The 25373-nt window shown below is 46.9% G+C and overlaps 1 protein-coding gene across 1 annotated transcript in view; it reads right to left on the bottom strand.

Annotated features, from left to right (window-relative positions):
- Nucleotides 1-37: 37 nt before the first annotated feature.
- Nucleotides 38-25373, bottom strand: part of gap43 (growth associated protein 43) — a 48690-nt gene continuing 23354 nt past the window's right edge. Inside the window, exon 3 of the mRNA XM_018765156.1 lies at nucleotides 38-927. Coding sequence (XP_018620672.1) covers nucleotides 842-927 — 86 coding nt within the window. The 3' untranslated portion in view covers nucleotides 38-841. The remainder of the gene's footprint in view (nucleotides 928-25373) is intronic.

The following is a 25373-nucleotide window of genomic DNA, read 5'->3' as shown; positions in this document are numbered from 1 at the left end:
AAATCAAAGGAAACACAATGTATACTGTAATTGGCACATTGCTTTATTTTGAAAACAGACAAAAGTTTTTTTTTCCCATCACATTGAATTGAAACCATTTATTCACTCACAATTGTAATTCCTTATATTTAAAATGAACATTGCACTCACTTGAACATGGAAAATAACCAGAGCAGTTTTGCTTTGTTTTTGTTAATTGTTGCTTTAAATATAGTGCAGAATATTTCCAAATGGTTGGTCATATCAAACTGTCATGACAACACCAACAACATCTAAAAGAAGTCACATTGTTTTTTTTTTACTTTATTTTTTTTTTTATTTTGTTTTGTGACTGCCAAACATTCCAGTGGAGGGGTTTCCATCTACTTCGTTGAATGACTTAACTTCTCATACTGACAGAAGCAGTTGTATTCTTGCTGAGTTTTTGTGTACTACACCTCATTCCACTCATCACAAACTGTTTCACTCTTTTTTGTGTGCAAATTAGCAATTACATTTGCAAATGGAAAATATATGAGAGGAGAATAATAAATCAGATACATCCCTAAGGTATTACAATAATATGTACACTGGCAAGGCTCCAGATTATGGAAGATAGAGGCTTTTCTGTGATTTGGGCTGTATTCTGGGCAACTATTTGTTAATTATAGTAAGTATATCTTATCCGAACGTGAATGCATATCAATTGGTATATAAGCCAAATCTGTAAATGGGAACTCCCCCAGTATTAGAAAATCATTGCCACACAAAGAGAAAACAATAAAATAAAAATGGATGGTCCTTACAATTAGAAGGCAGAATGACATTTCTTTTTACCTCTACTCATTACTGTTTTATTGTCTCAGACTTTGTCTTGGTCAGGCTTGTCTTCATCCTTGTCTGCCTCTATTTGAGCACTTTCAGTTGGTTTGGACTCTTCTACAGCATCTAAAATAGAACATGAGAAAGGTGATTTAGTTGTATGAATAATTAAATAAAACACTACTACCTTCAACAAGATAAAATGGATCTGGATCAACTGCATACCACACAGTGTTTTTCCAAGACTTAACTTGCTATACATCCACCAATATTGAATTTCTCTCAGTGACCATGACACTGTAAATGGATGAGGTTTTTGAAAAGATACTGATAGATATGTGTTCCTCTATTGCATGTAGTATATGAATGTGTAAGTGAACGAGTGCTTGATTGCCCTGTGATAGACTGGCATCTAGTTTAGGGCTTACACTGACTCATTCCTGTGCTTCTAGGATAAGCTCTTGACCACCACAACCCTACAGTGGAGGAACTGTTATTGATCATGAAAGAACAAAGGGACAGGTTTTTACACGATATAGAAATTGAAGACTATACTGCGCATTGTCTATATTTAAGCAGAGAAAACATTATTTAACATGTTTAGTAAGGATTCTTTTTTTAATTTTTCAGTGAGGAATGCTAATAATAATCAATAATTTTTTGCTCTACAATTATAAAATAAATCTTCAAAGTACTATTTCATTTTAAAATAATTCCAAAACATAATCACGTGGCAGGAAACTAGCAGCATTTCTTTAAAATTTTGTAAAACAAATCTAGGACCTGTAAGGCCGTGGATGTTGTAAGGCTGTCACGGCTGACATGCCTGTGCAATGTTACATGGACCTCGGGGACAGTGCCTTTGGATTGGCAAACTGGGATGGTGGTCCCTATCTTTAAGAAAGGTGACCGGACAGCGTGTGCCACCTATCGGGGTATCACACTTCTCAGCCTCCCTGGGAAAGTCTATGCCAGGATGCTGGAAAGGAGGCTCTGGCCAATAGTTGAACCTCGGATTGAAGAGGAACACTGCAGATTCTGTCCTGGCCATGGAACAGTGTACCAGATTTACCCTCTCACAGATAACTGAGGGGGCATGGGAGTTCGCTAATCCAGCCTACGGGTATTTTGTGGACTTGGAGGAGGCCTATGACCATGTTCCCCGAGAAATTCTGTGGGAGGTGCTTAGGGAGTAAGGGGTGCCAGGTCACTACTGCGGGCCATTCGATGTCTGCATACTCGGCATTAAGCCAAGCCCGTTCAATGTGGGTGCTGGACTCTGCCAAGGTGTGCCTTGTCTCTACTCCTGTTTGTGGTTTTCATGGACAGGATATCAAGGTGCAGTGGAGGTCAGGAGGGCATTCTGTGCTAGAGGTGGAAGTTCTCTGAATCTGCTTTTTGCGGATGATGTAGTTCTTTTGGCAGCGTCACATGGTTGCCTCCAACACACACTGGAACGGTTTGCAGCCAAGTGTGAAACGGATGGGATGAGGATCAGCACCTCAAAGTCTGAGTCCATAGTTCTCTCACAGAAAAAGATGGCATGCCCCCTCCAGGTAAGGGGAGAGAATTTGCTCCAAGTGGAGGAGTTTAAGGATCTTGGTGTCTTGTTCACGAGTGAGGAAGAAGAGAGCGTGCAATCGGCCGCAGACTGGGAGCAGCAGCAGCAGTAATGCGGTCGCTGTACCGGACTGTAGTAGTGAACGGGGAGCTGAGCCATACGGCAAAGCTTTCCATTTACCGTTCGATCTATGTCCCCTACCCTCACCTATGGTCATGAACTCTGGGTAATGAACAAAAGAATGAGATCATGGATACAAGTGGCTGAAATGAGTTTTTTCCGCAGGGTGCTGGGAATCACTATCCGTGACAGGGTGAGGAGTTCAGACATCCGGGAGGAGCTCAGAGTAGAGCCGCTACTCCTCCACATTGAGAGGTGCCAGCTGAGGTGGTTCAGGCATCTGATAAGGATGCCCCCTGGGCACCTCCCTTTGGAGGTATACCAGGCACGGACAACTGGGATCAGGCCCTGAGGTCAGCCCACGACCTGCTTGAGGGATTATATCTCACAGTTGTCCTGGGAATGGCTGGAGATCCCCCATGCTGAGCTGGAGGAAGTTGCGGGGGAGAGGGGTGGCTGAACATCTCTGCTCTCCCAGGACAAGCGGATGAGAAAATGGATGGATGGATGGATGGATGGAAATCTAGGACTTTAATAAAATATTGTCATGGAATGACACCGAGACAAAACCAATTCTTGTAACCTTCTGCCTGCTTGAACAATTACTGAAAGCAATAAGGCTCAAATGTGGAAGAGCATTACTGAAGAAGTAACATTTATTCATGATCGACAGGCAGCTCTGGCAAATCAGAATTCTTGCCTTCTTTCCCTCCAGTGTCAACACTGGGTACAAAAATTACAACCACCTGCAGCAATTTATAACCTGTCTGCCTTTGAAGTAAGGAAATAAACTTATCTCTATAGTTTTTTGCTTAACTTTAAAAATGTCCTTTTGTTATAAAACACTCTCAGCTGATCTTAGTTAGGTCCATTCATAGTGGATACTGGTTAAATCTGAATAGACTGTCACACAATCACAGATCAGAACAAAATCTAAATTATATTTTTATATTTCTTGCCTTTTCATTCATATCATTGGCTGTTGGTCGCTAGATACAAGTCACAGGACTACAGAATAAGGCTACTCTGCCTCATGCCGTATGTTTCCAGGGTAGTATACAGACCACAGTGACCATGCCTTCAACAAGTAGTTATTAGTAAGAAAATGACATTTTACTTGTGCTTTCCTTTTGATTTAGCAATTTATTTTCAATTCAAATACTCTATCACATCAAAATATTTAAAATATTATCATTTGAAAATTACCTGATGTGTGTTTATTTTGCACAAACAAAGACATGAGATAAAGAAGACATATGTTGCTGAGTTGTAATTACATCATATTGTAATGACCTGCGTTACTAGGAGTTTTAGTGGGAAAATGGTTTTATTGTAAATAGTTGGATTGGACAGTTGTGGATTGTACTGTTCTCCCTGCATGTTATGCACATCCAGTTACGTTAACGCAGTTTTTAACAGCAAGCCAAGCCAAACTCGATTCTCACGAGCCAGGAAATGAGCGTCTTGCTCCTTTATTGTCTCTGACAAGTGAAAATGCGAGTGAAACTATAATAAACAGAAACAGTAAAAGAAACTTAGTCTAATTACAACAAATAATTATAACCAGTTACTCATTTGCCGATACGCTAGCACACTGACTTAGCATGGCACAGCGCGAACTCACACGCGTTTCACAAGGACAGTAAGTTACGTGGCGTTACGGCTAAATAAACAGAGTTTAAACTACAGAGATTAAATTTAAAGCACGTAAACATTTTAACCAATGTCTGCAAGAACTTCACAACTTACACAGTTATTGCCTCCACAGGCGCAGGAAAAACACACAGAACTCAGACGCTTCCACTATGTCTATCCTGATAGTGAATCATGGAAATAGCGCACGTGCACAAATTGCGTATTAACTTATGGAAATAAAGGTTCCGCTCAACATAGCAATTAATCACGTGAAGTAAACAAATCTGCGGGCAGAACATGGATAAAACAGAATTGTGTTCAACCACTGTGGGGACTCACAGAGAATATAAGGGGTAACTGTGTTAACCAAAGGGGTGCGGTGGCGCGGTGGCGCAGTGGCGCAGTGGGTTGGACCGCAGTCCTGCTCTACAACGGGTCTAGGGTTCGAGTCCCGCTTGGGGTGCATTGCCACGGACTATCGTCTCGTCCTGGGTGTGTCCCCTCCCCCTCTAGCTTTTCCCCCCGTGTTGCCGGGTTGGGCTCCGTTACCCCATATGGGAGAAGCGGTTCCGAAAGTGTGTGTGTGTTGGCCAGTAAGAAGGGAAGAAAAAAAAAAAGTCTTAAGACTGCTAAGCATATTGGGAAGGCTTGCTTGAAGGGCAGGTCCTTGAGGAAAACGGCTCCTTGAACTGAGAGAATTATTTCCTTATGCTTGCACCTGTACCCCCTGCTTTGTGCCAGTGTTCTAATAAATGTTTGTAATGAAGGCTGTCCATGCTACAATATTCTGTGTTGAATTTATCAGTTTAGCTTTATTTTTTCATATTGACTTTCAGCCTCTGAGGGAAAATTGTCTTCTCTGTCTGTGTAGGTCAATGGTATTTTCTATAAATCACGGCAAAACTTGAAGTAAAACCATACAAAAACTTATAAAAAGGACACTGATGTGATGTATGTACAGTGCTAGGCACTAGTGAATATGAAATGCGTGTCTTCTGACTGGGGGCAGAAACCCACAATATGCAAACTCCACAAAAAGTGAGCTGGATTCATGCCCCAAACAGCCCAGACACCATGAGGTAGCAGCACTACCTCATCTCTCATCTTCCTCCGCTATCCGAGGCCGGGTCGCGGGGGCAGCAGTCCGAGCAGAGTCCTCCAGACTTCCCTCTCCCCTCACACCTCCTCCAGTTCCTCTGGGGAAACCCCAAGGCGTTCCCAGGCCAGCCGGGAGACATAGTCTCTCCAACGTGTCCTGGGTCTGCCCCGAGGCCTCCTCCCAGTGGGACAAGCCCGGAACACCTCCCCAGGGAGGCGTCCAGGAGGCATCCGGAACAGATGCCCGAGCCACCTCAATTGGCTCCTCTCGATGCGGAGAAGCAGCGGCTCTACTCCGAGCTCCTCCCGGGTGACTGAGCTCCTCACCCTATCCCTAAGGGTGCGCCCAGCCACTCTGCGGAGGAAACTCATTTCTGCCGCTTGTATCCGCGATCTCATTCTTTCGGTCATGATCCAGAGTTCATGACCATAGGTGAGGGTAGGAACGTAGATCGACCGGTAAATTGAGAGCTTCGCCTTACGACTCAGCTCCCTCTTCACCACAACAGACCGGTACAATGACCGCATTACTGCGGATGCCGCACCGATCCGTCTGTCAACCTGGAGCTCCATTTTTCCCTCACTCGTGAACAAGACCCCGAGATACTTAAACTCCTCCACTTGAGGGAGCAACTCCCCCCTAACCCGGAGGGGGCAATCCACCTTTTTCCGACTGAGAACCACGGCCTCGGATATGGAGGTGCTGATTCTCATCCCCGCCGATTCGCACTCGGCTGCAAACCTCCCCAGTGCACGCTGCAAGTCTTGACTTGATGAAGCCAACAGGACCACATCGTCCGCAAAAAGCAGACACGAGATCTCGCGGCCACCAAAACAGACACCCTCCGTTCCCTGGCTGCGCCTAGAAATTCTGTCCATGAAAATAATGAACAGAATCGGTGACAAAGGGCAGCCCTGGCGGAGTCCAACATGCACCGGGAACAGGTCTGACTTACTGCCGGCAATGCGAACCAAGTTCCTGCTCCGGTCATACAGGGAACGAACAGCCCGTAGCAGCGAGCCCCGAACCCCATAATCCCGAAGTACCCCCCACAGGATGCCACGAGGGACACGGTCGAATGCCTTCTCCAGGTCCACAAAACACATATGGACTGGTTGGGCAAACTCCCACGAACCCTCCAGCACCCTAGTGAGGGTATAGAGTTGGTCCAGTGTTCCACGGCCAGGGCGAAAACCGCATTGCTCCTCCTGAATCCGAGGTTCGACTATCGGTCGGATTCTCCTTTCCAGTACCCTGGCATAGACTTTCCCAGGGAGGCTAAGGAGTGTGATCCCCCTGTAGTTGGAACACAATCTCCGGTCCCCCTTCTTAAAAAGAGGGACCACCACCCCGGTCTGCCAGTCCAGAGGCACCGTTCCCAAACTCCACGCGATGCTGCAGAGGCGTGTCAGCCAAGACAGCCCCAGAACATCCAGAGACTTGAGAAACTCGGGGCGGATCTCATCCACCCCCGGAGCCTTGCCACCGAGGAGTTTTTTGACTACCTCAGCAACTTCAGCCAGGGTAATGGACGAGTCCCCCTCCAAGTCCCCAGCCTCAGCTTCCTCTACGGAAGGCGTGTCGGAGGGATTGAGGAGATCCTCAAAGTACTCCTTCCACCACCTGACGACATCCTCAGCTGAGGTCAGCAGCGCACCACTTCCACTGTAAACAGTGTTTGTGGAACACCGCTTCCCCCCTCTGAGTCTCCAGACGGTTTGCCAGAATCTCTTTGAGGCCGACCGAAAGTCTTCTTCCATGGCCTCACCGAACTCCTCGCAAGCCCGAGTTTTTGCCGCGGCGACTGCCAGAGCCGCGCTCCGTTTGGCCCGTCGGTACCCGTCAGCTGCTTCAGGAGTCCCATGAGCCAGCCAGGCCCGATAGAACTCCTTCTTCAGCTTGACGGCATCTCTTACCTCTGGTGTCCACCACCGTGTTCGGGGATTGCCGCCGCGACAGGCGCCGGAGACCTTATGGCCGCAGCTCCGAACCGCCACCCCGACAATGGAGGCGTGGAACATAGTCTATTCAGACTCAATGTCCTCCACCTCCCTCGGAACCTGGTTGAAGCTCTGTCGGAGATGGGAGTTGAAGACCTCTCTGACAGGGGCCTCCGCCAAACGTTCCCAACAGACCCTTACTATGCGTTTGGGCCTGTCAGATCTGTCCAGCTTTTTCCCCCGCCATCGAATCCAACTCACCACCAGGTGGTGATCAGTTGACAGCTCAGCCCCTCTCTTCACCCGAGTGTCCAAGACATATGGCCGAAGGTCAGAAGAAATGACTACAAAGTCGATCATCGACCTCCGACCTAGGGTGTCCTGGTGCCAAGTGCACTGATGGACACCCTTATGCATGAACATGGTGTTCGTTATGGATAAACCGTGACTAGCACAGAAATCCAATAACAACTCACCGCTCGGGTTCAGATCAGGGAGGCCGTTCCTCCCAATCACGCCCCTCCAGGTGTCACTGTCGCTACCCACGTGGGCGTTGAAGTCCCCCAGTAGAACGACAGAGTCCCCAGTGGGAGCGCTTTCCAGCACGCCCTCCAGGGACTCCAAGAAGGCCGGGTACTCTACACTGCCACTAGGCGCATAAGCACAAACGACAGTGAGAGACCGTTCCCTGACCCGAAGGCGCAGGGAGATGACCCTCTCATTCACCAGGGTAGACTCCAGCACATGGCGGCTAAACTGGGGGGCTATTAATAAGCCCACACCTGCCCGCCGCCTCTCACCCTGGGCAACGCCAGAATAGTGGAGAGTCCACCCCTGGTCGAGAAGAGTGGTTCCAGAACCCAAGCTGTGAGTGGAAGTGAGCCCGACTATATCTAGACAGTATCTCTCAACTTCCCGCACCAGCTCAGGCTCCTTCCCCGCCAGTGAGGTGACATTCCAAGTTCCAAAAACCAGAGTTGGCGCCCGGGGTTTGGGTCGGCCAGGCACTCGGCCCCGACCACCGCCCAAATCACAATGCACCGGCCCCTTACGGTCTCTCCGGCAGGTGGTGAGCCCACCGAAGAGCTGCTCCACGTCATGGCTTCGGGCTGAGTCTGGCCAGGCCCCGTGGGCATAGACCTGGCCACCAGGCGCTCGCATGCGAGCCCCCCCGCCCAGGCCTGGCTCCAGGGTTGGGCCCCGGTGACCCCATACCGGGCGGGGTAAACAAAAGCCTTGATTTTTTCTTCATAAGGGGTTTTTGAACCGCACTTTGTCTTGTCTGTCATCCAGGACCTGTTTGCCATGGGAGACCCTACCAAGGGCATATAGCCCCAGACAACATAGCTCCTGGATTCATTCAGGCACTCAAACCCCTCCATCACAGTAAGGTGGCGGTTCACGGAGGGGGTATTTGAATCCATGGGAGGCTATAACCGGGCTAAGGGAAGAGGTGTAGATCGAGAAGAGAAGAGGACCTAGTACCGAGCCCTGCGGGACACTGGTTGAGAGAAGCAGAGGAGAAGAACAAGCGCTCCGCCAGACCACTTGATAAGATGTCAGATAGGTGGGACTCAAACCATCTTAGTGCCGCTCTTTTGATCCCAAGCTGACTAAGAGAGGAGAGTAGAATCTGGTGGTTGAGGGTGCTGAACGCTGCAGACAGATTGAGGAAGATGAGGACCGAGGAGAGGGAGGCGGCTCTAGCGGATTAGAGAGACTTCCAGAGGGGCCATCTCAGCGGAGATGCCTCCATCATCTATTTACATCCTCATTGAGTTGCCACCACTCTTTCTTTTTGTTATTTTGACATCATAAACAAAGTTTTCCGACACCATCTGGCAATGTATGAAAAATAATCGTCCCCTAGTTATTTAAAGCCAGTTAAATTACACAGTTATTGTCAGTGGATATCATAAAAACATTAGTTTTGATTACTGTTTGTCACGGTGTCCACGGACCCAAGTGCGGAGCACAGGAAGGTTTCTCAAGGGGTAATCCAGAAGACATGGTCAAATAAACAGTCAAAGGGTCAGCAAGGTGTGAACAAAAGCTGAAGGGAGAGTCAGCCTTGTGCCCTGTGTTGCTGGGATAGGCTTTGGTTTGCTGCAACCCCGTGTGTGTGTGCGTGCGTGCGTGCGTGCGTGCGTGCGTGCGTGCGTGTGTGTCCATGTCCGGTGTAATGGAAACCCAGCATTACTAATACCAACAGTCAATCATGGTGGCGATATTGGGGTGGTATAGGGATGCTTTGCTGCCTTGGAATCTCAAGAACTTTCCATAATGAAAGGAACAACAAATTCTGTGCTGTATCAGAAAATTCTTGAAGAGAATACCCCCGTTCATCAGTCCATGAGCTGTAAAGTTGTTTTGTTATGCAGTGGACCCAAAACAAAAAATGGCTGAAAAAAAGTTGAATTTCTGGAGTGGCCTAGTCAATGTACAGATCTAAACACAACAGAGATGGTGAGGAAGAATCTGAAATTTGCAGTTCATTATCCGCATCCCACATTAGTCAGGTGCCCTTTTTTTTTACATTAAATTTTGGTGGAAGACCTGAAAACACACACACACACACACACATCTTCAGAACCGCTTGTCCCAGACGGGGTCGCAGGGAACCGGAGCCTACCTGGTAACACAGGGCGTAAAGCCAGAGGGGGAGGGGACACACCCAGGACGGGACACCAGTCCATCACAAGGCACCCCAAGCGGGACTCAAACCCCAGACCCATCGACTTTGTAGTCATTTCTTCTGACCTTCAGCCATATGTCTTGGACACTCGGGTGAAGAGAGGGGCTGAGCTGTCAACTGATCACCACCTGGTGGTGAGTTGGATTCGATGGCGGGGGAAAAAGCTGGACAGATCTGACAGGCCCAAACGCATAGTAAGGGTCTGTTGGGAACGTTTGGCGGAGGCCCCTGTCAGAGAGGTCTTCAACTCCCACCTCCGACAGAGCTTCAACCAGGTTCCGAGGGAGGTGGGGGACATTGAGTCTGAATAGACTATGTTCCACGCCTCCATTGTCGGGGTGGCGGTTCGGAGCTGCGGACGATGTGGTCCTGTTGGCTTCATCAAGTCAAGACTTGCAGCGTGCACTGGGGAGGTTTGCAGCCGAGTGCGAATCGGCGGGGATGAGAATCAGCACCTCCATATCCGAGGCCGTGGTTCTCAGTCGGAAAAAGGTGGATTGCCCCCTCCGGGTTAGGGGGGAGTTGCTCCCTCAAGTGGAGGAGTTTAAGTATCTCGGGGTCTTGTTCACGAGTGAGGGAAAAATGGAGCTCCAGGTTGACAGACGGATCGGTGCGGCATCCGCAGTAATGCGGTCATTGTACCGGTCTGTTGTGGTGAAGAGGGAGCTGAGTCGTAAGGCGAAGCTCTCAATTTACCGGTCGATCTACGTTCCTACCCTCACCTATGGTCATGAACTCTGGATCATGACCGAAAGAATGAGATCGCGGATACAAGCGGCAGAAATGAGTTTCCTCCGCAGAGTGGCTGGGCGCACCCTTAGGGATAGGGTGAGGAGCTCAGTCACCCGGGAGGAGCTCGGAGTAGAGCCGCTGCTTCTCCGCATCGAGAGGAGCCAATTGAGGTGGCTCGGGCATCTGTTCCGGATGCCTCCTGGACGCCTCCCTGGGGAGGTGTTCCGGGCTTGTCCCACTGGGAGGAGGCCTCGGGGCAGACCCAGGACACGTTGGAGAGACTATGTCTCCCGGCTGGCCTGGGAACGCCTTGGGGTTTCCCCAGAGGAACTGGAGGAGGTGTGAGGGGAGAGGGAAGTCTGGGGGGCTCTGCTCGGACTACTGCCCCTGCGACCCGGTCCCGGATAAGCGAAGGAAGATGGATGGATGGATGGTTTCAAATACCACTGCTATGCCAATGATACCCAGCTCTTCCTCTCCTTTCCACCTGGAGTGTCAGACATTTCCGCACACGTTGCTGCCTCCCTGTTGGACATCTCTACATGGATGTCTGATCACCACCTCCAACTCAACCTCTCCAAAACAGAGATTCTTCACCTCCCAGCTGTCCTGTCCTCCTGTCACAATCCATTAATCAAACTGGATAACTCACTCATTTTACCTACCTCCTTGGCTAAGAGTCTGGGAGTAACAATTGACTTGAGTCTGTCTTTCTTTCAGCACATCAAAGCCACAACCCGGTCCTGCAGATACATCCTGCATAATATTCGTAGGATCCATCCCTACCTCACAACTGACACAGCCTAACTACTTGTCCAGGCCATGGTGACTTCCCGTGTGGACTACTGCAACTCTTTCCTGTGTGGCCTTCCTGCAAGTGATATAGAATGCTGCTACACAAGTTGTGTTTGATCTGCCAAAGCGTTCCACTGTATCTCCTCTACTCATTTCTCTGCACTGGCTTCCTATAGCTGCCCAGATCAAATTCAAGACCTTGGTTATTGTAAACAAATACATCAATAGAACTGCTCCCAGCTATTTACAAGACTTGTTCAACCGCTACACTTCAGCCAGACCCCTTTGCTCATCTACTTCTGCTCCCTTGGTGGTCCCACGCATGAAAAATAAAGCACGGAGGTTCTCAGTTCTGGCTTCGTTGTGGTGGAATGATCTTCCCCTCTTACTCAGAACTGCGGAAACTCTGAGTCTGTCTACATTCAAGAAGGGTCTGAAAACTTACCTTTTCTGGACGCACTTTGCCCATGATCTCTCCAGGTCATGTATGGTGTAAATGTTCATGCACCGTAACTTCATGATCATCCCCAGATAAGCCTTTACACAGCTGCTACTCCTGCATTCTATTTAATGTTTGTGTACCTTATTTAAAAAAAAAATGTAGGAAGGTTGTCAGGATTCATCTATTCCGTGTTTTATGCACCTGCTAAAGCGATGAACATTGGTGCATCAGGTGGAAAGTAACAAACTAGGTTTACTTAAGAATCACATGTCTGCAGCCATGTCTCTTTCCCTTAATGTAATGCACAAATTGTTTTTTTTTTTCTGAGATGTACGTCGCTTTGGAGAAAAGCGTCTGCTAAATGAATAAATGTAAGCATAAACGTAACAGTGAAGGGTGATGTTGACAAGAGGCTTCTGACTACAACAACAGTTGTTAGTTTTGGCATGGTAAGGAAGGCAGGAAATTCAGAATACACTAAAACTATCCAACAGAGGACACATACTGTAAAGCAGGCATTGAGTGCATTATAGCTTTGGTTTAGATTGGCAAGTGAGGAGGAAAGATTAATCCTACCGAAGATTTGGTGTATTCTAAGTTAAAGATTTACATCTCTGCAGAGTTTCATAGGAGAAGGAGGAAAGAGAGGGCCATAAAGCAGGCAGCTTTTGTATTAGATGCTTTAGAATTCAGTAGGCAGATGCCGAGACAGAAAGATAGTGAGCAGCTGCTTTGCTCCAAGATAGAAATTGACAACTACCTCCAAACCATATATGACAATTCTATTGTAGACCAGGAGCTGGAGCAGTGTGAGGTTGAATAGAACTGCAGATCTCAGTATGACTGGCTATTAGGCAAAAAATTAGCTTGGCTGAAGACCGAAATGTAATCCCTTACAAGGTCTTTAATCATTGTCCAAAGCTGTTTTATTGCCTGTGGAGAATCCTGAAGGTGATCTAGAGAAAGGATACGGCTGCACAGCAGCAGAGGTATGATGAAAGACTATAGATCCATAAAGGGGACGAATCCAGTCAGGATCAGCAAATTTTGTCGTCTCTTTCCTCAGGGTAAAGAGTAAGTTATTTTTCAGCATTATTACTCAGCATTTAACAGCATTCTTCATCAAGTGTGCATACATTGACATATCAGTGCAGAAAGGAGAAGCCACTAGGCTGTTGAGAACATACTGGTGTGGTTATGCAGTTGATTAGAGACGTTTGTGAAAACAAGATACACCTGGTAGTGTTGTGGTTTGGTCTCATTAATGCCTATGGTTCAATACCACACAAGCAAGTGGAGATACCGTTAAAGTAGCACCATATCCCAAGCAAGGTCAAGGGCCTCATTCATTCAATAACTGCTATTTATTTCAGTATGAAGGTCACACTGGGAGGAATAACATCTAAGTGGCATAATTTGAAGAAGAGCATAATTACTGGTTGTACTGTTTTCCCATTTACTCTGGCCATGAACATGATATGAAATCAGCAAAGGTAGAGTTTAGAAGTCTACTACAAACTAAGTCAAGTGTCAGACATAATCAACCAGGCAATCAGCTTTCTTGGATGACTTAGCAGTGATTACATCATCTCTCCTAGGATTCCAGAGGATTTTGCAGGGGTTGAAGAAGCTATTCATAAGGGCAGGGATGAACTGCAAGTAATCAAAGTTCAGATCTTTGGTGCTGATGAACGGAAGGTCTCCTTATTAGTTTTACTTTAGCACAGGGAGAATACCAATTCAACCAACTTGGAGAACCTAATGAAAATTTGCAATTTGATTGACAGCTGCTTGATGTATACAGTGGGTATTCAAGCAACTTTTAAGGAGTTGTAGAAGTGACTAGCAGTAGTGGATAAACCAGAACTTCCAGGTATGTTTAAACGATGGGTAAACCATCACGGCTTGATAGCAGATATTCTTCAGCCCCTTCTAGTCTTTGAAGTGCCAATATCAACATCTTTGTCATTTCAGAGAAAGATAAGATAGTACCAGTATGGATGGCTTAGCAAACCTAAAATATTCAGTAGCATTCCTTTTTAAAAGTAGTACAGCCTTAGAGAACAGCTGATAGTATAGTGGTTAGTGCTGCTGCCTTTGGACTCAAAGAGTAGAAGTTTGAGTCTCCCCTTGAGCAACATACTTATTCTCTATTGCTCTAGTAAAACAACCCAGCTGTACAAATGGATAAACATTGTAAGTCACTTTAGAGAAAAATGTCAGGTAAATGTAAAAGTAGAGTTACTTCTTGAAACGTCCCTTCTGGAGCCCAAAGTAGGAGTATAGGTTGAAGGACAGTTTTTCATCAAAATAATGAAAAAATAATTATGCTAGCTAGAAATGAGAAATTCAATTTACAAACATAATGCATTCCTGCAAACTGCTAGTAAATTAAATCATAGCAGATTTAAATTTCGATTCCAGTAAAAGGGGAAAAAAAATTGTAATGTGAGTTTAATAGCTATTTTTCATGGAAATTGTCATGTGATAATAGAAACATGATAATATGACTGAGTATTTAGTGCAATTTGCTATACAATTTAACAAGAAAATATTCTTCCTTCTAAAGCATCACATACTAGATGTTGGATGGTGAAACTGAAAAATGGCTTTTATTATCTTGGAGACTTGGGATATGTTCCAGAAGATTTGTAAACAACAACTAACATTAGAATATAGACAAAACAAAAAGAAAACCTAGGACAATCTCTGTCAGGAATGTTTGCCAACAAGTGCGGTCTGCTTGTCTTCACCACTACTGTGGAGACATTGCAGATCAATTAAAAACTGGAGTGTGAACATAGGTACATATAATTAGATAAACTTTGCATAATGTGCACTGAAATACAATTAAAATGACACATTATGAACATAAGGGGTCGGAGGAGTTTCGCTCAGGCTGTTTAGCAGGAGTCGAGAAACTCTGACCTCTGATGAGGACATTGTCGGGAGCTGGAAGGGGCACTTTGAAGAACTCTTAAACCCGAGTGATATGCCTCCCTTACAAGGAGTCAGGGCCAAAGGCTTCCAGGCTGTCAGAGTCCATTCCCCTGGCGGAAGTCACTGACGTAGTTGGTAAGCTCGACAGTGGCAAAGCGCCGGGGGTGGATGAGATCCACCCGGAAATGCTTAAGGCCCTGGATGTTGCAGGGCTGTCATGGTTGACACGCCTCTGCAATGCTGCATGGACCTCGGGGACAGTGCCTTTGGATTGGCAAACTGGGGTGGTGGTCCCTATCTTTAAGAAAGGGGACCGGAGAGTGTGTGCTAACTATCGAGGCATCACACTTCTCTGCCCCCCTGGGAAAGTCTATGTTGGGGTGCTGGAGAGGAGGCTCCGGCCGATAGTTGAACCTCGGATTGAAGAGGAACAATACGGATTCCGCCCTGGCCATGGAACAGTGGACAAGCTTTTTACCCTCTCACAGATAATTGAAGGGGTATGGGAATTTGCTAATCCAGTCTACATGTGTTTTGTGGACTTGGAGAAGGCCTATGACCGTGTTCCCTGGGAAATTCTGTGGGAGGTACTTAGGGAGTATGGGGTACTGGGGCCACTACTGCGGGCCATTCGGTCCTTGTACATATGGAGCGAAAGCTGTGTCTGCATACACGGCATTAAGTCAGGCCTGGTCAGTGTGGGTGTTGGACTCCGCCAAGGTGTGCCTTGTCTCCACTCCTGTTTGTGGTTTTCATGGACAGGAGATCAAGGCGCAGTCGAGGCGTTGTGTGGAAGTCGGAAGGTGACGTCTCTGCTTTTTGCAGATGATGTTGTCCTTTTGGCACCATCACATGGCTGCCTCTAGCACGCACTGGAACGGTTTGCAGCCAAGTGTGAAGCGGTTGGGATGAGGATAAGCACCTCAAAGTCAGAGTCCATGGTTCTCTCACGGAAAAGGATGGTATGCCCCCTCCAGGTAAGGGGAGAGTTTTTGCCCCAGGTGGAGGAGTTCAAGTATCTTGGGGTCTTGTTCACAAGTGAGGGAAGAAGGGAGCATGAGATCGGCCACAGACTGGGAGCAGCAGCAGCAGTAATGTGGTCGCTGTACTAGTCTGTAGTGGTGAACGGGGAGCTGAGCCATAAGGCGAAGCTCTCCATTTACCGGTCGATCTATGTCCTTACCCTCACCTATGGTCACCAACTCTGGGTGATGACCGAAAGAATAAGATCGCGGATACAAGTGGCTGAAATGAGTTTTTTCCGCAGGGTGCTGGGAATCACTATCCGTGACAGGGTGAGGAGTTCGGACATCCGAGAGGAGCTCAGAGTAGAGCCGCTACTCCTCCACATTGAGAGGAGCCATTTGAGGTGGTTCGGGCATCTGATAAGGATGCCCCCTAGACGCCTCCCTTTGGAGGTATACCAGGCACGGCCAACTGGGACGAGGCCCCGAGGTTGGCCCAGGACCCACTGGAGGGATTACATCTCACAGTTGGCCTGGGAACGGCTGGGGATCCCCCAGGTTGAGATGGAGGAAGTTGCGGGGGACAGGGGTGACTGGGCCTCTCTGCTCTCCCTACTGCCACCGCGACCCTTTTAGGACGAGTGGGACAGAAGATGGATGGATGGATGGATGGATCATGAACATATAAGTATTTCTATATTATCGTTATTATTATTATTATTATTATTAGTAGTAGTAGTAGTAGTAGTATTATTATTTGTCACGTCCACGCCGCAGAGTCAACACAGAACACCTGGGGCATGGCACAGACGTCTGCATAAAAGGCAATGTCAGACAAGGAGCTGACGCGGACCCTTGTTCAGCCTTGTGACTGCAACTTCTTTGCAACCATTCATCCCTTTCCTGTTGTCTTAGACCTCTCCCTGTCCCATTACCCTGCTCTTTGAACCTCTGTGTCTCCTTACAATCATCGACCTCTCACTTGTTTACCAACCTTGCGTTTGGATTGCCCCTTATAAGACATCTGCACCTCAAAGACCTTTCCGCCTGTCCTGTGACGACTTCTCTTGAATTTCCCATAAAAAAGCCCTCATTCCACTCCGCACTTGGGTCCGCTACTTCTTTCTGGGACTGAACCATGACATTATTATCCCACAATAAATGTATTGAACTGGCTGAAGTGGCCTTACATTTGAAACACAGTTGAGATTTCCCAGGAAATATCTTATGAAAATGTACTGAAGGAAGGTAAAGTCTTGTGAATTAGCTTTTGTTCCTAAATATTTCTAAAGTCTTTCTTTTCCAGAAGTGACTGAAAAACTTTGGCACAGAGAGAAAACATCATCACGTGACAAATCACGGCCATGTCCCCATGCTTCCCTCATTACACCATAAGAAAAGGTACCAATGCTTGTTTAAACATGTATTGTACAACCTGAACTGCGTGGATACGTGAGTTGTTCTTCCATTTTAGTTCACTCTTATCATAATCTATTAAAGCTGAGCTTGACCTTTGTCTGCCACTTTGTTACCACTTGAAGTCACATCTACAGTACGTTGAAAGTGAAAGAAGGGGTGGAATCAGACATTGTGTTAAAGCAAGCTATGAAGTGAATCTGGTAGGAGGGTGGTCATGGTTGGCTGAGCAGTTTGCCATAGTCCTTGACCCTTCACTTTGGACCATTTTAGAGTTTCTGGATGTGATGATCTCATTTTCCCCAGTTCAAGCTACCATGTTAAAGATCCTTGTGTTTCATTGCCTCATAAACAGCATTCAAATCCTCTTGCCGGTTGACTGAATCTTACATCTAATGCTGATGTTTTAAATTAACCATTGCTTTTATAGATAACTATCAAATCTGATCAAATGAGAATCTTGAATATCTACATTATAAGGTATTTTTTCATTTGTTAGCTATTTAGAGAGTGTTAGCTGAGTAGGTTTTTAACCTGACACTTTTTCACTTTTATTACTGAAAATTGTTTGACAATTTTCTTTTCTACGTGTGGAAATTTTAACTCTGGGGCTCTTATTGTTTCAAATCAAAACTAAGGCAAATTGTTATCTGATTTTTAACAAGTTCATCAGACTAATAATATACCATACTTTGCAAAAAATAAAGCAAGGGTAGGAGTTTTTTTGTTTTTTTTCATTAAAATCATCCATCCATTTTCTCGCCCACTTGTCCTTCTAGGGCACGGTGGCAACAGGAAGAGCAGTGAAGCCCAGATGTCCCTATCCCTTGCAACTTCTTCCAGGTGAACCCAGGGGATCCACAGCTGCTTCCAGGGCAACTGGGTGATATTATCCCTCCAGCAGGTCCTGGACCTCAGGGCCTCGTCCCAGTTGGCCATGCCTGGTATACCTCCAAAGGGAGGTGCCCAGGGGGCATCCTTACTAGTTGCCCGAATCACCTCAACTGCCTTCTCTCAATGTGGAGGAGTAGCGGCTCTACTCTGAGTTACTCCCCAATGTTCAAACTCCTCACCCTGTCACGGAGATTGAGTCCCAACACCCTGCAGAGAAAACTCATTTCAGCTGCTTGCATTCACAATCTTATTCTTTTAGTCATTACCAAGCGTTCATAACCATAGGTGAGGGTAGGGACGTAGACCTAGACCAAGAGAGCTTTGCCTTATGGCTCAGCTCCCCATTCACCACTACAGTCCAGTACAGCGACCACATTACTGCTACTGCAGCTCCCAGTCTGAATCCGACCTCACACTCCCTTCTCCCCTTAATCGTGAACAAGACCCCAAAATACTTAAACTTCTCAACTTGGGGCAAATTCTCTCCCCTTATCTGAAAGGGGAATGCTATCCTTTTCCATGAAAGAGCCATGGACTCAGACTTGGAGGTGCTGATCCTCATACCAACTGCTTTACACTCAGCTGCAAACCGTTCCAGTGCATGCTAGAGGCATCCATGTGACGGTGCAAAAAAGATAACAGCATCCACAAAAAGCAGAGACATCACCTTCTGACCCCCACATAAAATGCCCTCCTGACCTCGGTTGCACCTTGATATCCTGTCCATGAAACCACAAACAGGAGTGGGGACAAGGCACAACCTTGGCGGAGTCCATCACCCACATTCAACGGGTTTGATTTAATGCTGAGTATGTGGACACAGCTCTTGCTCTGTGTGTACAGTGAACGAATGGCCCATATTAGTGGCCCTGGCAGCCCATACTCCCAACGCACCTCCCACAGAATTTCTCGGGGAACATGGCTATAGGCCTTCTCCAAGTCCACAAAACACATGTAGAAACTCCCATGCCCTCTCAGTTATCTGTGAGAGGGTAAATCTGGTACACTGTTCCACGGCCAGGACAGAATCTGCAGTGTTCCTCTTCAATCCGAGGTTCAATTATTGGCCAGAGCCTCCTTTCCAGCATCCTGGCATAGACTTTCCCAGGGAGGTTGAGAAGTGTGATACCTCGATAGTTGGCACACACTCTCTGGTGGCCTTTCTTAAAGATAGGGACCACCATCCCAGTTTGCCAATCCAAAAGCACTGTCCTGAGGTCGATGCAACATTGCACAGCCCCACAATATTCAGGGCCTTAAGTAATTCTGAGCAAGTCTCATCCACCCCAGGTGATCTGCCACTGTGGAACTTTTACCTCAGTGACTTCCACCCAGGAAATGGACTCTGATACTCCAGAAGCCTCTGGCCCTGATTCCTGTCAGGGATGCATATCTCTCGTGTTTAAGAGTTCCTCAAAGTGCTCCTTCCACCTGTGACAATGTCTTCATTTGAGGTCACAGTTTCTCCACCTTTGCTGAGCACAGCTTAAACAAAAGTCCTCTGACTCCTCCTGAGCTGCCGGATGGTCCTCCAGAACCTCTTTGAGGCCACCAAAGTAATTTTCCAAACTCCTCCCTTGCTCTGGATTTTGCTTCTGCAACCACAGCCGCTGCCGCCTTTTGTGCCTGCCAGTATCTGCTGAGTCAGGAGTCCCCAGAGCCAACCAGGCCCTAAAGGCTGCCTTGTTCAGCTTGACGCTTCCCTCACCACCAGTGTCCACCAGCGGGTTCTTGGGTTGCCACTGTGACTGGCACCAACAAGCTTTTGGTTATACCTGTGCCCGACTGCTTCCACAATGGAGGTTTTGAACAGGGTCCATTCAGACTCCATGTCTCCTACTTCCTCCAGGACATCAGAGAAGTTCTCACAGAGGTGGGAGTTAAAATCATTCCAGACAGGGTGCTCCGACAATCGTTCCCAGCACACCCTCACTATACTCTTGGGTCTACCAGGTCTGTCAGTTTTCCCCACCATCTGATCCAGCTCACCACCTGATGGTGATCGATTGATAGCTCAGCACCTTTCTTCACCTGAGTGTCCAAAACATGTGGCCTCAAGTCAGATGGAATGACTACAAAGTCGATCATTGACCTTTGTCTCAAGGAGCTCTGGTACCAAGTACACTTCTGAACATCTTTGTGTTCGAACATGGTGTTTGTTATGGACAAACCATGGCTAGCACAAAAGTCCAATAACATTTCACCATTTGGGTTTAGACTGGGCAAGTCGTTCTTCCCAATCACCCCACTCCAGATTTTCTAGTCATTGTCAACGTGAGCATTGAAGTCCCCCAGCAGGACTATGGAGTCTGTAGGTGAGGACCTGTTCAGAACCCCCCTTCTCTGTCCAAGAAGATCAAATACTCTGAACTGCTGATTGGTGCATAAGCACACACAACAGTCAAAGTTTTCCTCTCTGTGACCTTAAGTTGCATTGAGGTGACCCTCTCATTCACCGGGACAAACTCCAACTGTTTGGCAGCCAGCCAGGGGCTTGTGAGTATCCCCACACCTGCCCGGCACCTCTCACCCTGTGCATCTCCTGAGAAGAGAGAGAGACTATCCCCTATTGGGGAGTTTGGTTCCAGGGCTAACACTGTGAGCGGAGGTGAGCCCAAGTATGTCTAGCTGGTATCCCTCAACCTCCTGCATTAGTTCCAGCTCCTTCCCCCCACAAAAGTTACATTCCACATGCCAAGAGTTAGTTTCTTCCATGTGCTACTCTGCCCCCTCCTGCTGCCTGAAAGGCATCACACCTGACCCTCATGTTGGACCTTGCAGTTGGTGGGCCCACATGGCACCCCCATGTTGCCTTTTCAGGCTGAGCCCAGCCAGGTTACATGGGCTGCCCAGCCACCAGGCGCTCGCCAGGGAACACTATCGCAGGCCTGGCTCTGGGGTAGGTCCCAGTGACCCTATTCCGGGCAGAGTAAATGTTCTCTTGTTTCCATTTGCCATAGGGGCTTTTCGGGTTGTGTTAGTCTGGATCTTCATTCCAGACCTGGTCGCCATGGGAGACCCTTCCAGGACTATACTGCCCCCGAAGATATAGCTCTGGAGATCCTTAGATCACGCCAGCCCTTCCACCACGACAAAGCCCTGATCCAGGAAGGGCTCATCCAAATCACTCATTTTCATTTTTTTGGGGTACTCCACCAACACTTTTGAGAGTTTTAAGTTGATTAGGCTGGTAAAACATAAGAGCAATGGCACCAGGCCTGCCAGGATGCAAACTGTAACTAATGTGTCAGATTCAAATGCTTTCCAGTCTGCTTTCTTATTCAGGCCACAAATCCCATGGTGATTTGAAGGACAGCTGGGCACAACTAGACCAAAAATAACATATCAGAGGCAATATATTTTCATGAGATCTGACAACAAGATCATAATGATCCCTGTGATATTCACCAGGTTTAAACTTACTTCTCTGCTGTTCTGCTGTACATATTCAATGGCAGCCTTTTTAATGAAATGACAATAAAACTATTTTAAATGCGAATTTCAAATGCCTTTTCAAAAATCTGTCTGAAGATTTTTAAGATAAAATGTTTCTGTAATAAAAATCATCAGTTTAGAAAAACTTATCTTGATAAAATGTGGGGGGATGGGGGGCAGCTACTGTGTGGTAGACTGAACTTGCATGACTAATCCAGGGTGTACACCTCCTTGCTATGTTCTGGATCTCATTTATACTGGAATATTTACTTTTTCCGGGGGGCGCAGTGGCGCAGTGGGTTGGACCGGGTCCCGCTTGGGGTGCCTTGTGACGGACTGGCATCCCGTCCTGGGTGTGTCCCCTCTGGCCTTATGCCCTGTGTTGCCAGGTAGGCTCTGGTTCCCCGCGACCCCGTATGGGACGAGCGGTTCTGAAAATGTGTGTGTATTTACATTTTTGTGTGGCAGTTTTGTCTGCAATAATTATTTGCTATTTAGTTGGTTTCTTAGTAAATTACTTGTTCATTTTAGTCTAGTTTAATTTAGTTTTTATTTATTATTTGGCTACTTTTGACATCTTTATAAGAACTAATTTTCACAGTACTGCAGTGAGCACAGCTTTGGGCTCCAGTGAGACAAAGGAAGATGCATGGACACAGCTTGTTACAGATGTTTATTAGAACACTCACCCACAGTGAGAGGTATCAGCAATTATCAAAGGAAGTAAAGCTCTTGGTACAAGTACACCTTTTTCTTTTAGGACTTACATCTCCAGCCAGCTTTACCCACTCGACAACAGGCACACAGCCCCCGCTGCAGTTGCACAACGATTTTACATTTTCCAGAACTCCCATTATTCACAACTATCTACAATAAAGATCTGTTCCTGCCTGGAGGGGGAGCCCTCTAGTAACACAGGTCCTTGCAGTATTTACTTATTCATGGATAGATGAATGGAAATGCCATGGAGTCAAATCTGAATTACAGCAAACACTGATGTGGGTTTCTAGGTAAGTAAGGCATGAAGTGGTTTAAATCCCTTCAAATACAAAACTTTGCAACCTCTGAGCTGGATTCAAACAGATGACCATCAAGCAGCTCTGGCACTGTGATTCACCAACATCACCCAGTGTGCCACTATGTGCAATTTGTTGAGTGAGGACTGTTACCTTGCCAAAATGCACAACAGCACGATTTACTGTTTTACACAGAACCTTCATTACAAGACATTACAAGCTTTGATGTCTTTGTCCAGGGAGACTTACTACATTAGCTTACAAAAAGCTTCATAGTTTACCAATTTGTACAGTAGGGTGTACTTCCTGGAGCAATTCAATGTATGTGCCTTGCTCAAGATTTGACAGCATGCATTGTTAGTAACATCAGTGGTGTAGTAACAAGAGAAATCATGTCAAGCCTTTTCTTTTTTACTTTAATTAGATGATGTAGCCAGTCTTTGTGCAAAAAAGCTTTCAGTATCCACTTAATTTACATTTATTGATTTAGCGGTCACTTTTCTCAAAAGCAACATACAACAACTGCGTAGTATGTCAATGACACCTTTATCCAGGGTCTTTCACAATGCTAGAGAAACTGGATTACAACTCCCTACAATAATTCACTCATCTATACACCAGTCGTAGGATTTAACACCCATATGTACATACTAAGGAGAGTCATCAATTCAGCTGAAATACATTGAGACTAAGGGAGGAAACCCATGGAAACATGGGAACACACACACACACACTTTCTGAACTGCTTGCCCCATACAGGGTTGTGGGGAACTGGAGCCTAACCCGGCAACTCAGGGCATAAGGCTGGAGGAGGAGGACACACTCCCAGAATGGGACGCCAGTCCATCTCAAGGCACCCCAAGCAGGACTCGAACCACACACCCACTGGAGAGTAGGACCCGGTCCAACCCACTGCGCCACTGCGCCACCACACCCCCTGAAAGCTGGGAAGAACATGCAAATTCCACACAGACTGAGGGGATCAGACTTTTGAGGCAGCAGTGCTACCCACTGTGGGGCGCAGTGGCGCAGTGGTGCAGTGGGTTGGACTGGGTCCTGCTCTCTGGTGAGTCTGGGGTTTGAGTCTCACTTGGGGTGCCTTGTGACAGACTGGTGTCCTGTCCTGGGTGTGTCCCCTCCCCCTCCAGACTTACCCCCTGAGTTGCCGGGTTAGGCTCCGGTTCCCCGCGACCCCGAATGAGACAAGCGGTTCAGAAAGTGTGTGTGTGTGTGTGTGTGTTATCCACTGTGCTACCATGCTGCTCCACAATATAGATTGCGAAAATATATAAAAAGAAAGAGAATATATCTTTTTTAACTGACTTGTTCTCTTGAGGTGTGTTAATAAGTAAAATGTCTCCTTTCTTAGTCAGACTGGCCTCAAAGGAACAGCACTGAAATCGTCTGAGTCCTTGGTTGGGCTCCCGTTCATCTCCTCAGCCTCTTAACCTATGAGCCACAGGGCTCGGTACTGGGCCCTCTACTTTTCTCAATCTACACCTCTTCCCTGCACCCTGTCATCGTCTCCCATGGACTGAACTACCACTGCTACATTGTTGATAACCAGTGCTTCCTTTCATTTCAATCTGGAGCTATGGCCATTTCTGCATACATCGCTGCCTGCCAATGAGACAACTGTGTCTGGATGTCTGATCACCACCTACAACTCAGTCTCTCAAAAACAGAGATCTATGCTCCACTACCTCTTCCCCCTTGGTGGTCCCACACAAAAACAGTCCAAAAGTACAAAGGTTTTCGGTTCTGGGTCCGATATGGCGGAATGACCTTCCCCTCTCACTAAGAACTGCTAAATCTCTGTCTACATTTAAAAAGGGTCTTAAAACTCACCTCTTTTGAACTTATTTCCCCCATAATTCCTTAAATTCATGTAATGTGTAAATGTTTATGCTCTTTAACTTTGAAATCATAACTTAATGCAGCTTCATGCAACTACTTGTGTTATGTAAATGTTATATATATGTATGGGACAAGCGGCTCTGAAAATGTGTGTGTGTGTGTGTGTATATATATGTGTTCATATATGGTGGGTGTGGTGGCACAGCTGGCTTGGCTGGGTCCTGCTCTCTGGTGGGTCTAGGGTTTGAGTCCTGCTTGGGATGTCTTGTGACAGACTGGCATCCCGTCCTGGGTGTGTCCCTTCCCTCTTCGGCCTTGTGCCCTGTGTTGCTGGGTTAGGCTCTGGTTTGCCACAGCCCCACTTGGGAAACACAGTTTCAGCAAGTGTGTGTGTGTGTGTGTGTACACACAGACCGATCAGCCACAACATTAAAACCACCTGCCTAACATTATGTAGGTCCCCCTCATGCTGCCAAAACAATTCTGACTCATCAAGGCATGGATTCCACAATACCTCTGAAGGTGTACTATTGTATCTGGCACCAAGACGTTAGCATCAGATACTTTAAGTCCTATAAGTCGTGATGAGGTGAGACTCCATGGATCAGACTTGTTTTTCCAGCACATCGCACAGATGCTCGATTGGATTGAGACCTGGGGAATTTGGAGGCCAAGTCAACACCTTGAACTCTTTCTCATGTTCCTCAAACCCTTGCTGAACAGTTTTTGCAATGTGGCAGGGTATATTATTCTGCTGAAAGAGGCCACTGCCATCAAGAAATACCGTTGCCATGAAGGGATGTACGTAGTCTGCAACCATCTTTAGGTAGATGGTGCGTGTCAAAGTAACAGCCACACGAATGCCAGGACCCAAGGTTTCCCAGCAGAACATTGCCCAGAGCATCACAATGCCTCCATCAGCTTTCCTTCTTTCCATAGCACATCCTGTTGCCATTTCTTCCACAGGTAAATGACACACTACACCCGGCCACCCACATGATCTAAAGGGAAAAGTGATTCATCAGACTAG

This window comes from Scleropages formosus, chromosome 10 (assembly GCF_900964775.1).
Source record: "Scleropages formosus chromosome 10, fSclFor1.1, whole genome shotgun sequence".
NCBI classification, from domain to species: domain Eukaryota; kingdom Metazoa; phylum Chordata; class Actinopteri; order Osteoglossiformes; family Osteoglossidae; genus Scleropages; species Scleropages formosus.
The sequence above is the reverse complement of the archived record's forward strand: the minus strand, read 5'-3'. Positions and strand labels throughout refer to the sequence as shown.